This window comes from Chroicocephalus ridibundus, chromosome Z (assembly GCF_963924245.1).
Source record: "Chroicocephalus ridibundus chromosome Z, bChrRid1.1, whole genome shotgun sequence".
Classification (NCBI taxonomy): domain Eukaryota; kingdom Metazoa; phylum Chordata; class Aves; order Charadriiformes; family Laridae; genus Chroicocephalus; species Chroicocephalus ridibundus.
This window is the reverse complement of record NC_086316.1, coordinates 71016404-71032163: the sequence shown is the minus strand read 5'-3', so window position 1 is coordinate 71032163 and position 15760 is coordinate 71016404. Positions and strand designations below refer to the sequence as shown.

Sequence of the window (15760 nt, the reverse complement as noted above, 5' to 3'; positions counted from 1 at the left end):
GGCTTCAAACCATTTTATATTTTAAAGAGGGCACCATAGAATCATAGAATTGTTTAGGTCAGAAAAGACCTTGAAGATCACCGAGTCCAACCATTAACCTAGCACTGCCAACTCCACCACTAAACCATGTCCCTAAGCACCACATCTACATGTCTTCTAAATACCTCCAAGGATGGTGACTCAACCACTTTCCTGGGCAGCCTGGTCCAATGCTTGACAACCCTTTCGGTGAAGAAACTTTTCCTGATATCCAATCTAAACCTCCCCTGGTGCAACTTGAAGCCATTTCCTCCTGTTCTGTCGCTTGTTACTTGGGAGAAGAGACCAACACCCACAGCTGGGCCATTTCACTTTTGGTCACAATAATGAGGTTGAACTTTCTTAGAGAAAAATTAAAAAGAAGTTCTGACTTATTTTTTCTGCAAAAAAGTAAAGATCCTGGAGATGTGTCACAGTATTACTTAGATGATAGTGTCTCCCTGAAGAACTCTGTCCTTCTACAGGTTTTATTACCATGCACGCCAGGTGAATTATTATTGTTAATAATACTGCTACTTTGCTTAGACAGTGGTATTCACTCTATATCTAATGGATAAAACTGTAATTTCCAATATTCATAACCAAACTTAAAATGGACATTAGGAATGACAGAAAAACTATGATATTGACTGCAGACTGTCATTTGATCAACACTGATATCGAGGGACAAGTAAACGCTGAGTACTTTAGTGCTAGACACCCACTGTGGTATTAAACAGATCTGGCTCAAACCCAAGAACTGCTGTTCTGTGAGAAATTCCAGCATTTCAAAATGTGATTTTGTTTCGAATTAGAAAGCAAATACAAAATGTTGGCCTTTCCCATCAAATAAGGTTCAAGACCTATTTCTGAATAGAAAAATTAAAAGCTAGGAATACAGAAACAGCATTAAATATTGCAATTAACACTGTAACATAAATCTGAAGAAAAGACAGAATTAATAGAAGCAAAAAGTTGAAATGTTTTGACATAAACTATTTTGCTAAAATAGACTTCTCCCTGGAGAAAAACACCGAAAGATGCACTCCTGAAAAAAAACAGGAGACATTGAGATATTTGCAGTTTTCAATAAAAAGCTGCACCAATGGGAAAAAGAACAAACGTTTTTGTAATCTCTGGGTTGAAACAATTTACGCAAACATGCACTTGCTGCCACAACTAACAAAACTAACAACTGTAGACCAAACTCTTAAAAAAGGAAATAAAATATTAACAAATATACTACTGATGTGATCTCAAATTAGCTTTAAAAACAAAAATGTTTTGTGATACAGAGAGCTCTTACTGGTTCTGATCAGCACGAAAAATAGGCAGACGTTGTAAGAAGTCTCATGTTTCCAGTAATACTGGTAACTGCTGAACTGATCTCATATTTTATTTAATGAGAACTCCACACTGATGAACTAGGGTTTCTATACCACAAATAAAACAAACCACATCACAGACCACGAGGGAAAAGGCAGACTAAAAAAATACATTATGTAGCTTGTAAAAATATAGCAAGGGATTGCAGAGGACACATCAACAATAAACTAAAATCCTTGTGGAGTGAAGCCAGGATAGATATTTGGTTGAGACACACCATAACAAAGAGGTCACAGAATCATAGAATAGTTTGGGTTGGAAGGGACTGTTAAAGGTCATCTAGTCCAGCCCCCCCTGCAATGGGCAGGGACATCTTCCACTAGATCAGGTTTCTCAGAGACCTGTCCAATCTGGCCTTGAGTGTTTCCAGGGATGGGGCATCTACCACCTCTCTGGGCAACCTGTGCCAGTGCTTCACTACCCTCATCGTAAAAAATTTCTTCCTTATATCTAGTCTAAATCTTCCCTCTTTTAGTTTACAGCCATTACCCCTGCTTCTGTTGCAACAGGCCCTGGAAAAAGTTTGTACCCATCTTTCTTATGAGTCCCCTGTAAGTATTGAAAGGCCACAATAAGGTCTCCCTAGAGCCTTCTTTTCTCCAGGCTGAACAACCCCAATTCTCTCAGCCTCTCCTCATAGCAGAGATGCTCCATCCCTTTGATCATTTTCGTGGCCCTCCTCTGGAACTGCTCCAACAGGTCCACGTCTTTTCTGTGCTGAGGACTCCGTACCTGGACACAGCACTCCAGGTGGGGGTCTCACCAGAGCAGAGTAGAAGGACAGAGTCACCTCCCTCGCCCTGCTGGCCATGATTCTCTTGATGCAGCCCAGCATATGCTTGGCTTTCTGGGCTGTGAGTGCACATTGCCCACTCACGTCCAGCTTTTCATTCATCAGTACACCCAAGTCCTTCTCCTCAGGGCTGCTCTCAAACCTTTCATCACCCAGCCTGTATTGATACTGGGGGTTGCCCCCCAGGTGCAGGACCTCCTTGCACTTGGCCTTGTTGAACCTCATGAGGTTGACATGGGCCCACTTCTCAAGCTTGTCTAGGTCCTGCTGGATGGCATCCTGACCCTCATGCATGTCAGCTGCACCATTTAGCTTGGTGTCACCTGCAAATTTGCTGAGGGTGCACTCGATCCCACTGTCTATGTCATTGATGAAGATATTAAACAGTACTGATCCCAATATGGGAACACTACTCGTCACTGATCTCCATCTGGACATTGAGTCGTTGGACCACTACTCTCTGGATGTCACCATCCAACCAATTCCTTACCCACCAAACAGTCCACCCATCAAATCTGTATCTCTCAAATGTAGAGAGAAGGATGTTGTGGGGCACCATGTCAAAGGCCTTACAAAAGCCCAGATAGATGACAACCATAGTTCTTCCCTTGTCCACTGATGTAATCGCTCCATCAGAGAAGGCCACTAGGGTGGTCAGGGATGACTTGCCCTTGGAGAAGCCGTGCTGGCTGTCTCGAATCACCTCCCTGTCCTCCATGTGCCTTAGCACAGCTTCTAGAAGGAATGAGTTCCATGACCTTCCCATGCACAGTGGGGAGGCTGACAGGTTGATAGTTCCCAGGGTCCTCCTTTCTATCCTTTTTAAAAAGGGGTGCAATGTTTCCATTTTTATGGTCACCAGGGACTTCACCTGACTGACATGACTTTTTAAATATCATGGAGAGTGTCTTAGCAACTACATTAGCTGGTTCCCTCAGGACTCTGGGATGCATCTCATTAGGTTCCATAGACTTCTGTATGTTTAGGTTCCTCAGGTTATCACAAACCTGATCTCCCCTTACAGTGGGAGGGACTTTGCTTCCCCAGTCCCTGCCTTGCAGTCCATCCACTTGAGAGGTGTGGGAAAAGAGGTTGCCAAGAGAGGTCATTCCCTCCTCCTTCAATGTGACACGGAGTCCTGCTGGACCACTCTGCTCCATCAGCATTGAACATGAGAGTCTGTGCAGTGGCTCACTCTCCTCTTGTGGGATAAGGACCAATCTGCACATTCACCATAGAGCTGCTGCAGTCCCCTTCCTCCTACAGACCTCTCACACCAGATGCTGATGGTGGTCAGCCTCAGCTGAGCATCTGCCTCGCATCAAGCATCAAAGACCAGCCAGAGAGACGTTGCACCCCTCCACCCAGTACTGACACAGGGGGAGATCTGCTAGACAGCACAGCCTCTGTTAGTGTGACCCAACGTGCTGGTATATTGTGCATCAGCACACACATTATTTAAGAGAGTACAAGAATTCACAAGCATGGAGAAAAATACACGCCACTTAAAAAAAAAAAAAGGCAGATGTGAATCTGCATCTCAGAAGAGCTGCACAGCCAGTATGGTTGATGCTGGCTGTAGGCAGGAGAAAAGCCCAGAAGGTTACTGAGAGGGAATTACAGTAACTGAGCCTTGAGGTCAGTCCATCCAACGCGTTATTTCCAGTTACTATAGAATAGAGAAAAATCCTGCCTGAGCTGGAAAATATTTTTCCAAGCGATGGCCCATCTATAACTCTAATGAGAAATAGCTTAGAAGGGAAAAACCCCAGATTTTCATCATATGGATTACTACTTCCACAAATGTTCCTCAGACTGCAGAGGTCAAAGGAGGGAGCTTTCCACCATGAGAAAAGTGTTCAGTTGGATTTATGTCTCTTCTGTTCTAGTGCAGCCAGACAGTAATAGCACTGAAATGCTGTCTGATGGAGAGAGGGAGCCAGCAGCCAATGCCACTAGGTGAGACAGATCATTATCACCCTCTCAGCTGAGATTAGCAACAGGCTCAGAAGAACTCACTGTGCCTCGTGTGAGCGCAGGGTGAGAGACCAGCTCTCATTTCCAGTGCCACAGTGGTGACCTTACTCACCACCCTTGGTGAGCCCTGTCCTTTACCTTCTACAGAAGGATGCTTAACAGATGGACCAAACGGGGCGCAGACACTCGCCATGCCACATGCTCATACTTCTCAGAGAAACACCACTGGTCTTAGACAACACTCATGTACATTGATGACCTTCCAACAATGAGCTTCAGGACTGTCTAGCTAGCACCCGATGAAAGCTTGAAATGAAAGCCTGAAACAGCCTCTCAGGGTACAATACACCCTTTCGTAATTCCTCCCAGAGGCAACTTCAAAGGCCAATGGTAACACTCTGGTTTCAGATTTAATTATCTCATCTTAACTGTCCAAATCCTAATCATCACCGCACATGCAGCTGAAGCAAAAATGAAACTTGCTGGGCTGACTGCTTGCAACAGCCCAGAGGAAGAAATGAAAACAAAATAAGAAAAACTGTACATGGGAGGAGAGAGGTGGCAAAAGGCAGCTGAGGAAAGGACGCAACTGCAGCAGTCATGAGCGGAGGCAAATCCTCCTCCTGACACAGGGACGGCAGCCACGAGCCCCACACAAACGACGGCTCCGTTGAGACATCAGGGAAGGGCAGTGAGGAGCTGAGTCCTCGCTGCTTCAGCATCTTCCTCTATCAAAGGCAGGGAATGGAGGGGTGGCCCTGTTGTTTCTCTCCTGTGGTATCAGCAAAACCAAGGCAAACCATAATGAACTTAGGTCTGAGAAAAAGCCAGCTCACAAGGAGCCAAGTTTCTTTCCAATAGCCACTCACCCTTGGGAAACAAGGCAGCAAGCACACTGGCTAAAATGATCCCCTCCTAGTTTCTCAAGCAACACAGTACACTACCATACCTATAGGAATTATTTGGATTATGGCATTGCCTCCGAGATGTAATTTGAATGGGTCTCACAGGAAAAGGAGAGAAGCCAGTTTCAGACTTCAGAGTATGTAAATCTAAGTAGGACGGGAATAAAGGTCCATGGCTGTCCCCCTTCGCTTCCACAGCAAAATTAAAGAGCTCATCACCTGAGACCTGATTTCATTCTCAATTTACTACACAATAGTGTTTGCTGGCACAACTGAGAGCGCCACAGCGCTGGCTGAAAGAACGTTAAGCCGGTTTTGATACCTCACCCTGAAACAAATCACTGTAAGGTTCCTCCCTTGTGCTGTAGCTCAGAAAACAAAAATTTTCAGTGGGAAAGTGCCTGCATCTCACCACAGCCCCTACTCCACTCTAACCGTTCAGTCTCCTTCAAATCTTAATACTGTTTTATGATATAATACATTCTGGATGACAGTTGCTTAGTTACAAAAACTCTCAGATCAACAGCTACAATATTAAAATCTTGCCAAAGGTCAAATCCCATTGTATGATCATTCAGTGTCTTAAAGACATGTCTTTTATAATTTTTCTTAGTGTCTGACACAAATATTGAAAGACATTTTACTGTAACAGGCTGTGCTCTGTTGAAAAAACTGTATAGCCTAGGACAATACATGCAATGCTATCATCATAATTATAGACAAAACTCTTATTATAATCTTTGACTACATGAACTTTATATCTTATCCACAAAAAATAGATCAATCAATCCTGGAAGAAAATGGAATTATGAAACATTTGCCTAGGAGTAAAGCTGTAGAGAAAAGATCAATAAAATGAGGTTAAACATTTCCAGGCTTTAAGAACAAAAGAAATCAAAAATAAGCCTATATTTTATCAAAAAGGCATCTTTCATGATAACAGTGGCTCCCTAAGAAAGAAATGCACTGCACCCCACATTACTGAATTCTTAGGGAACAAATCTGTGTTTTAACAGAAGAAAAACATAGGCATTTTTATAGCCTATGCAAGTTCTGCATTATACAGAAGGTGGTACATCACCAAGATCTTTGGCCCGGCTGCTTTTCCTATTTACAAGTCCATTTCCACTCCCTCTATTCCAGACGTTTCTTTTGTGCAAACGTGGCAGCAGGGTGACACTGTCCCTTACTGCTTCCTCTGCGTGGTTTGCCCCAACACAACGCTGGGGATAGCCTGCACGCCCAACTGCTCATTCAGTCTGCAAAGGCTACTTGTTTGTAAGCACAGGGAAGCATTTAATAAAATTAACTGCAGGCTTGGTGCACCTTCTGACAATAGATCACAGGGGCTTTCTGTAGCTAAGGTTTCCTTAGCCTACCATCCAAGTGGAGATAGCCAGGTGTCTTCTCTAGGGACGGAGTGGATGCATTCTCTCTAGATTACAACTGAAAGCCCTCTGAGGCCTTGGAGGATGCTGAGAATTGCCCAAGTCTATCTGGAATGATACAGTATGTGCAACAGGGTTTTAAGAGCTCACAGAATTTTTTTTTTTTGACAATTTCTATCCGCATCCTAGCACTCTGGGACCTACAGGGGATAAAAAATTCAAACTTCCAAACATATGCATGTTACTGCATGTTGGTTAGCCCAGAACTGCCCAGTTCACTGCTTAAAAATTGCCAAAGATGTGCCTATAGATCTACTAACTCATATAGTCCTGAAGGCAATGGTTTGCAGCATGCAAGCACTAATACAACATAGAGACACTGATGTTGTCATACCTGGGGAGTTTGTATTTGCTTGAGTTTGTATTAAATGTCTTTGTATTACAGAAAGTCATTAGCAGCTTGAAAGCCACCTTGAGAATAAATCTGGAAAGGCTTGTTTGTGTAAGTCTCTGCGCTCATTTTTTACCTTATAAATGAAGAGGAGAAGGACCAACCCATCAAGGAACTGTTTCCTTCACAACAAGGTAAAAGCAGCTAGGCAGACCCAGGCCCCGCACCAACAAATGCATTTCCCCCAGGGTCAGCACTTGTTAGCATCCATTAGCTGTAGAGTTTCCTTAGCGATCTCAATAATGTCAGAAAGATCAAAGAAAACCCAACTGACTTAATGAGCCATTTGCAATTTCACTACAGCAGCCACGCAGATTGAAGCATGAAATCTTTGAGACAAGTAGGTGTTAGTGACAGCTTACAGCAGCGGGGCTGGGGGAATGAACATTTCCTTTTTGTGATGAAAAACACTTGCTGCTTTCTGTATACACAGGGTCAGACTGTGCTCAGACTGTGATGATGGCATCACATAAAATATCTTTACAAGTAGTCACACAGCATATACTGTAACTGCAAGTGGGTGTTTTGGTGCATAACATGATAAAAGTTACAAGCAGGCCAAATAGAGGAAAAGACTGTGAGACACCCCCACCAAGACAGCTACCCCAAAGCTAAGCCACCAATAATGCTGGTGGTCACAGAGCTGGTGGTCACCATGCCAATCTCCTTTCTAGACTAAATCCCACAGGCTGCTAATAGGTATGTAGATAAATACTTTTCCCTAACGAAGTTATTAAAATTCCTGTGCTCTTGTATTTTGTGGCATTTTAATACTACTCCAGGCTCATGACCAAAGCCATCAGACACAATCACCCAGAACTTCCCCAGGGAATGCTATACTAAAATCCCCATGCAGACAGATACTCCGATGATGAAATGCCGCTAAAACGGCTGCCGGCAAAATCAGCCTCAACATACACGGCCCATTCAGGATTTTACTGTGCAGGCCTGTTGACACAGCAGGTAGATGCTTCAAATGAAACCAAGGTCTCCCTTGTGCTGCTCTCTGTTCAAACATGGAGACTGCCTCCTGTGTGGAAAGATCAGGGAAGTAATGAAGGATAGTTTGAGGAAAAACAGAAATACTAAGGATTTGGCTGGATTGCCCAGACTACTTTTGAATTCCCTAGTAATATTCCAGAACGATAGTTTGTGCCTTCTGGGCCAAAAAAAAAAGGGGGAAAAAAAGGAAAAAGGAAAAAAAAAAAAACCAAACCAAAAACGAGAGCCGCCTCTGAAGTCAAACACGTTGAGAGACAAGTGTGCTTGTACCATACACGCTAACGAGGGACCGAGTCTACACTTGCTTCTTGGCAGTCAAAGAGCTCACATGCTACCTGTGCTGCTATGGGGTCGCCAAGTCCTAAACCCAAACCAACTCATCAGGGCCTGCTGCTCTCCTGCAGCCTATAATGGAGACAGACATCAAGGTCACAAGCAGGAAGGATGCCCAGACAAGTAGCAAAATACAGTTGCCGCAGTTGCTATTTCTCTTGTTGTTTTTCTTTTTCCACATAAAATAGTTTAAGAATGGCATCAGTCAGTACCAAGTGCGGATCAAAATATCATCAAATACCACTCTTCCAGCAACACAGAAACTCTCAAAAATTCAGCTGGCTGAGATACGGCTTGGAGAAGGAGCATGCCCTCAGTAACTGACTCAAAAATCCCACTTCTTGCAACTTTAGGGATTATTTTTTGTATAATATCCACCTATTTGCTAGCCAAATCTGACCCTGCTTAGTTTATGACTGCACCCAGAGATGGCTTTTCCCCAGACAACTTCTGTGGCCTACTTACTACCCCTGCTGCTAATAGAGTGGCTGCTTTGCCTGTACTTCAAAGGCTCATTCTTGTGCAGGATTCTATTTTTTTTTATTTGCTTTGGTTGCTAAGGGGGAAGCTTTAGCATGGTGGGCAAGGATTTAGTCACATGTGAGCTACAGAGAACATTATCCTTAGAGATTAATTTGGAAATCAAGTGACAATTGGCTGGGTATGTGTTTCTTTCTATTTCTTGAAAGCTCTAAAAGTACCACAGGATTTTTGCAGCCTCTGAAGGAGATCTGTTTTTCTTCTTCTATATCATTCAGCCTCAGAGACAACAAAAAGAATATCATGCTTGTCTCCAGTGTCAGAGATAAAATCAGTAATTTCACTGCAAATCAGAAAACAAACTAGATTATTATGAAGAGCAGCTCTACAATCATCAAAAGGTTGTTTCACAACTGTCTTTCAGATGTATTAAAGGCAGCTGCCTAACAGTGAAGTTAATTCAATAAGCAGAGGGAACGTAATTCATTTGGTACATAGTGTTTGCTAATCAAAGAGTATTTCCTGGCATCTAAACTGTGCGTGACAGAATGTTAAGCCTGAAAACATATTGTTAGTCCTCGAAGTTTTTCATCAAATCCAAGAAACATAACATGCATGCATGCAAGCGATTCTCCTCATTTAAGTAATGAAGATGAAAGCTGAATTATAAAGTTTTGTAACACTGAGCTGTGGTCCTAGGCAGAGCTTCTGAGAAATGGTTTTTCCTTCTTGTATTTGCGCAGGACAGAAAGTTGGATGACTTTATAATTTCTCCTTCTTTCAAATTATTGTCCCACAGAGCATTAATGTGATGACAACAGCAAAGCCTATGAGCAAGCATTATCAGTAAAAAACAGACCTGGTACATCTTTACTGAATTCAGTCTTAAGAACATGAAACTTTTTTCCTTTTTTTTTTCTTTTTTTTTTTTTTTTTAACCAAGGTTACCGTGGGCCTCCCATCTTCCACATCTGTGCTGTGGGGAACAGGCTGAGGAATAACACCACTTCTCCTTCTGAAATACATCACATTATCAGACTGCTCTGCTGCAGTTGGAACACGTGGACCCCCACCACCACCACAAGCAGCTGCGATGAAAACCTATTAAACCAACCATCTTGGCTACGGAGGAATATTTCACCACGATATCTTTCACGTGAGAAACAAAGCAGCAGAAAGGAGCATAGATTGCTGCACGGTGTCTGCTTGCCGTTTTCCTGGTGTGACAGATGCTGCAACTGAGACAAACCAGCTTCTCCCTCTAAGGTGGCCACTGCTCTTCAAATCATAAATAACCTCATGACTAACAAACAACTTCAGAGATCAAAACCTGGTGTATTTTATCGGACCTGAAAGGATCTAAACTTTGCTCAATTTTCAGAATTAAATCGGTATGTAAATTAAAATGGCAGCTGTACAGACTGGGGCGGGGGGGAAGAGGAGACTACGGGTTTTATGTGAAAATTCCAAAGGAACAGTTCTTAAACGTAAAATTTAATTTAGGGGGAAAAAACCCACCACACCAGAATTATTTGAAAAATTCAAACTTATTCCACATTTGCTTTCAGATCTTTCAAAATTCAATGTGAGGGGAAAATCCTACCCAAGTATTGTTACAAAACTGCTGCCAAAGGCAAGATATTGCATTCTTAATGCAAACCTCTTTGCCAGCATTTATTAACAAGTAGAAAATAGTATAGGACGTATAAAACTATGCAGCAACTGGCAACAAAAGCATGTTATCTACCTGGACACAATAATGAGATTTGATCTGTGTATTTGTTCTGAAAAGGACAGAATAATCTTTTTACAAAAAATTATGAAATGTTTCAAAGTGGCAAACACAGTGCAGCTGGAACATATGCTCTGGCTCCTTTTGTATGAATTACGTACTTTTAGGTTACTGAAACATTAATGCAGCGAGACTGAAGAGAATTCTGCAAACTCTACTAATCGTGCTGCATACTTTAGTTGCTCATCTATTTTTTTAACAGGATCATCACCAAATGAGAAGGAGTTCTGAGCGTATTTGATGTTTGCTTTTAGAACAGTTAACTCAATATACAAGCTCAGTTTCTATGCTGATTAACACACATTCCAAGCCAGTACCTTCCTGCATTGTATTTTTGTAACAAAAATACAAACGAAAGTTCAAAATGAGATGCCACACTTGGAAGACTAAATACTAGCTTTGGAGATAATTTTAAAGGTCAGTTTCTTTTGCAATGGTTAAAAGAGTTATGCAAAGAAGGAAAGAAGTAGTCATGCAGCAGATGTGATTACACACTTATGGCTCATGTGAAAAATCTCAGTTGCAATTTGGAAAAACAACATTTCCAGGTATTCTGGCCCAATTATTTTCTGACATTTCAAGTTAGTAATAATCTCAAAATTTGCTGCAGAGAAAGGCATACTAAGAGTTCAAAGGCTCAAATCATTCAGAGCTTAGTCAAATATAGCTGGAATCCAATTGAAGTTTTTATTTTTCCGAACAGCTTCAAGGAAGCACATTATGAGTCAGAGAAGAAGAAAAGGTTTTTTAATGGCCATTTTATTGATGCAGAAAGTTTTAAGAAGAACGTGGTAGTTTCTTGATTGTCCTACTTCATGTTCTAAAGAACACTCTCTCTAAACAGCTCATGTTCTAAAGAATCCCTGAACAACAAGGTGAGTGTTTAACAGTAAAATCCATCAAAAAATTTCAAAGTATTTCAAGTAGTGCTCTTCAAACTCAGCAGAAAGGGAAATTCTGAGTCCAATCGTGCCTATAAAAACATATGTGGAGGATGTACAAACAGCTGCAAGTGCAGTCGCACAAGCACTTCTGAATCATATCCCACTGCTTATAAAAACCTTCTGTGTCAGTGTTTTACCATTTCAGGTAAAGTTTTCCCCTGTTTTTTCAAGTTAACAGTCGCTTGGGAAAGCTGCCATAAAAACGGCTCAACCTTTCTTAAAAATGAGGCATGCTTTCTTAGCTGGTTGCAGTGTCACAGGCACTGCATCATTCATCTCATAGAAGAGGACAGCGTTCCCAATACACCTTCCTGGCAGAGGCACATCCATGCAGAGAGCAAAACGTTAGCAGGCCATTGATCCCCTCTCTCTCTCTGTCTCTCTCTCTCTCTCTCTCTCTCTCTATATGTATGCATTTATTTTATCTATTTATTTTTAATTGTGGTGAGGTTTTTGGTTTATTTTTTTGGTTTTTGTTTGTTTGTTTTACACTCTGCAACCCTTATTTTATTTATTTATTTATTTATTTTTATAAGGGGGGAAAAAATAGCTCTTGTGTCTTGGCATTAAATTTCAGGTTTCCTACCAAGTTGTCAAGAACATAGTCACACATATATGCCTTTAAGCTGAAAATTGGCTGTGATTTATCAAAGTCAGAATGGTATAAATAATGCATGTCTTGCACAGATGGCTTTTTTTGTAATGTAACAACTAATGGCCTGTCAACACAATATTCCAGGTACAGAACCTCTACAACGATCTGCAGTCTCTTTCCTGTATGATAGATGATAGCCTGTTAGGAGGCAAATGTGATATAATGTGTGATGATATGCAGAGATGTCATGGTTTGGTCTGGACTGGACACTAAACAAAAGACAGATGCTCTCCTTAACCTCTCTGCCTTCAAAGAAAGGAGAGAGAGTAAGAGAGAGAGAAAAAACTTACGGGTCAAGAAGAAATTAAACTACTTTAATGAAATATTAATAATAAAAAGAAAATATAATAATATTATTAAGAAAATAATGAAATATATACAATATATACAAATCCAGTATCGAGGTCCCAGGGTGACAATCACATCACTGGCAGGCACTGGGGAAGTCCCAGACTGGACTCAGCAACGGCTGGGAACTGGATTCTGGATCTGAAGTCAGGAACGCAAGGATCAGGATCAAAGGCAGATGAGCAGACAGAGTCCTCCTCGGACACTGGCCACTGAAGAAAGACGGATGACCCTTTGATCCCTCAGCTTTTATACTGAGCATGATGCAGATGGGATGGAATACCCTATTGGTAAGTTTTGGGTCCCCTGTCCCGTTCACTCCTCACTGCAGGTGCGACCACTCTATGCTTTGCCGCTTCCGACCCTCCAACAGGGCACACCACAAAGTTAGTATTGGTATTAACTATAAACATCAGGCCTTATCTGCTAGAAGCAGACACTGCCTGAAAAATGTGCTGTTAATTTCAGAAAGTGCTGTTAGTTAATAGCGACTTAACTGAAAAGTAAAATCACTAAAAGGAAAATTCCTTCTGTTTTACCTCAAACCAAGACAAGTGAGAAAAGCCATGCCTCTTTAAGGTGTACAAAGGTAGTTAGGGATGCAAATTCTGCATTGTCTGGCTTTGCTGGTGAGCCAAAATGAAAAAATTATTTACCCGATACCTGAAGACTGATACATACACAAAAACTTTAATGATCTAGATCATTCAGAAGAGATTTGTCCACATCCAGTAAGGAAATCCAAGGAAAGATGTTCAGTGCTCATGGTAAGAAACCACATTTGAAAAACAAAACAAATGGAAAAATCTGCATTCAGGAAGGAAAAAAAAAAAAAGGTAAGCCAATCTCATAAAATTTTATTAGGCTTTAGTGCCAGATTTTATTTCAAATGCAAAAGCTTCTCCTTCAATGTGTTTCTCTTTAAATATTTTAGGATTATGACAAAGTTCTGACTAATCCACAGTAGCATGTAAGAAACACATCTGCTGGAGTTTCTTTAAAAGGAATGAGAAAAGCAGCATTACCAACACACATATTCAGCACAATCAGCACACGTTGCCCACCAAAAACGTACCTTTCTGTGATCGTTTCTCTGAGACCACTAGCAACCCCTTTCACCACTGTACTAGCCTTTGGTGTCAGCACTACTTGAGATATAAAAAAGGAGCCCTTCTTTCTTCTTTCGGTGATTGACGCCTGGAGGAACTGAATCAGTTTTTCCGGATCTGTTGTGTTTGCCCAAGGAGCTGGCATCATCTGGCCTGGCCAAAGAAATGGTACCTCTAGAGCCACTGGACTGTGGTAGAACACCAGCACTTGGTGTTCCTTTTCCCACAGATACTGGAGGCTGACTTCATGGGCAAATATAGCAGGACACATTTTGTTTCCGTATGTGTCTTTGAGCATTTGGACAAGCTTTTCATGATGGTATTTCTGCATCCCGTAGAAGTGATTGAAGTCCAAGAAGACCACTTCTTTTGGGTGGTCAGCAAGAAACGCATTGATCTCTTCCAGACCCTCCTTGACTTTGGCACTGAACAAACCATGAGCAAAGTAGAGTTCATTGTCTGGGTCTCTGGGCTTGGTAGAAATTCTAAGATCAAAATACCGTATACCTGCCCCCAGCTGGCTGGTGAAGTTCATGGTCTGTGTAGCCAACCACTTCCTCATCAGCTTTTTAGCCACAGTCCCAAAAACAGACACAAAATTCTGGACCGTCTCTGGCTGCTCAGGCCCAACTGGAGAGGCTTCATCGATGTAGAAGCTAAATGAATCATGAGACCCTAAAAACAAAACAAAGGGAAATGATCAATATTGTTTTCATACATTTAAAGTCATTAGTGATTCTTTCTTAACAAACATAGTTTTCTGACCTTTACCATCGCTCATCAACAGACTCCTCCCTTGCCCTTTTTCTCAATACACTACATTTGTCTGGCAGCATTTACGCCACCAGCACCTTGCAGGAACTTGAAGTAAATGTAGTGCCTGTTTCACTGCTTGTCTGGGCGCTCCCTCACTCTCTTCGACCTCTTACTTATGCCTTCAAGTTCACCGAAGTCAGGAGGCTCTGAACGTCAAAGCAATTCTGGTGCAACTCCAGCAAAGCTAGTCACATAATAAATCCCCAGAGTCAACGAGAAGCGGAGAGTCTGGCACCGTACACTGAATCATGCACGGTCTGGTTTGCAGAACCAAAGAAAAAACTAAATCCAAACAAAAACATCCACCACACTTCTTTATAGCTAGCTAAAACATGAGTTGAAAAATGCCAAGGACATGTAACCTTTCTGACCTTTTTTTTTTATTTCAAGTCTCATCTGGTCATCAACAAGGTTACTGAATGCTGTTTTCCTTCTTAAATTTACCTCTAAAATTCTTTGCTTTCCTTTGCTACATAAATACAACAGATAGAGCTAAGGATAGCATTGCATGCCACTGCTAAAATACAGAAACTCCACTGCATGCTCTTGACAAGAATGAGACGTACTACTTAACACACCTATGTACAGAAGTTATCATTTTCCACAACATAACAAAGTTGAATACAAATACGTTAGACACTTTGCTAGGAAAGATTCTCTCTGTCTCAAGGTACATACATTATAAAAAACCCAAAACGCAATAAAACACAAAAGAAAAAACCAACAACTTATTTTGCTCAGCATTTAGACATTTACATGAAAGCAGCTGATAAAGCTAAGGACATCTGCAAACACATGATCATTCCTCTTTAAGGGACTTTGTCTTGCTTTATGGTGAGATGAGCTGACCCTAGAAGATGCTCATCACCCTTGTCTACCACTAGCTTTCTGGCCATTCACACAGAAATATTGTCTGGCTGCAGGCAGAGCCACACTCCCGCAGTCCCAGCCAGAGGGGATGCTTCTGGTCAGATTCACCGTGGCAAGCAGATTGGCTCCTCAGCCACTTGCAAAACTCCTTCAAGGTCAGCAGGACTTGTATTTCTGAAATGGACTGCAGCACTAGGCCCTCAGAGACCAAATCCTAGCATCAAAATGAGTTCAGTGCACAAGCCTTGCCTGCTACTGATGCTTTTCTAGGTGCTTTTCAAATTACTTTCCGAAGCACGCATGCTGTGGCAAATAAATATCACATTAATGAAATCCTGCTAGTCAGTCATTTCTGATGGCGATGCTATTTTAACCGAACTGGAACAAACCCTATAAATTGAAGTGACAGCTATAACATTTTCTTCTTTAACAATAAATGGAGTCACGACAAATCATCTTAGACTCTAGCTTCGATTTGGCTTTGTTTAATCTG

General features: G+C 41.7%; 1 protein-coding gene across 1 annotated transcript in view; it reads right to left on the bottom strand.

Annotated features, from left to right (window-relative positions):
- PLCXD3 (phosphatidylinositol specific phospholipase C X domain containing 3) overlaps positions 1 to 15760 on the bottom strand; it is a 90493-nt gene that overhangs the window by 18925 nt on the left and 55808 nt on the right. The window contains exon 2 of the mRNA XM_063320486.1: positions 13548 to 14256. Coding sequence (XP_063176556.1) covers positions 13548 to 14256 — 709 coding nt within the window. The remainder of the gene's footprint in view (positions 1 to 13547; positions 14257 to 15760) is intronic.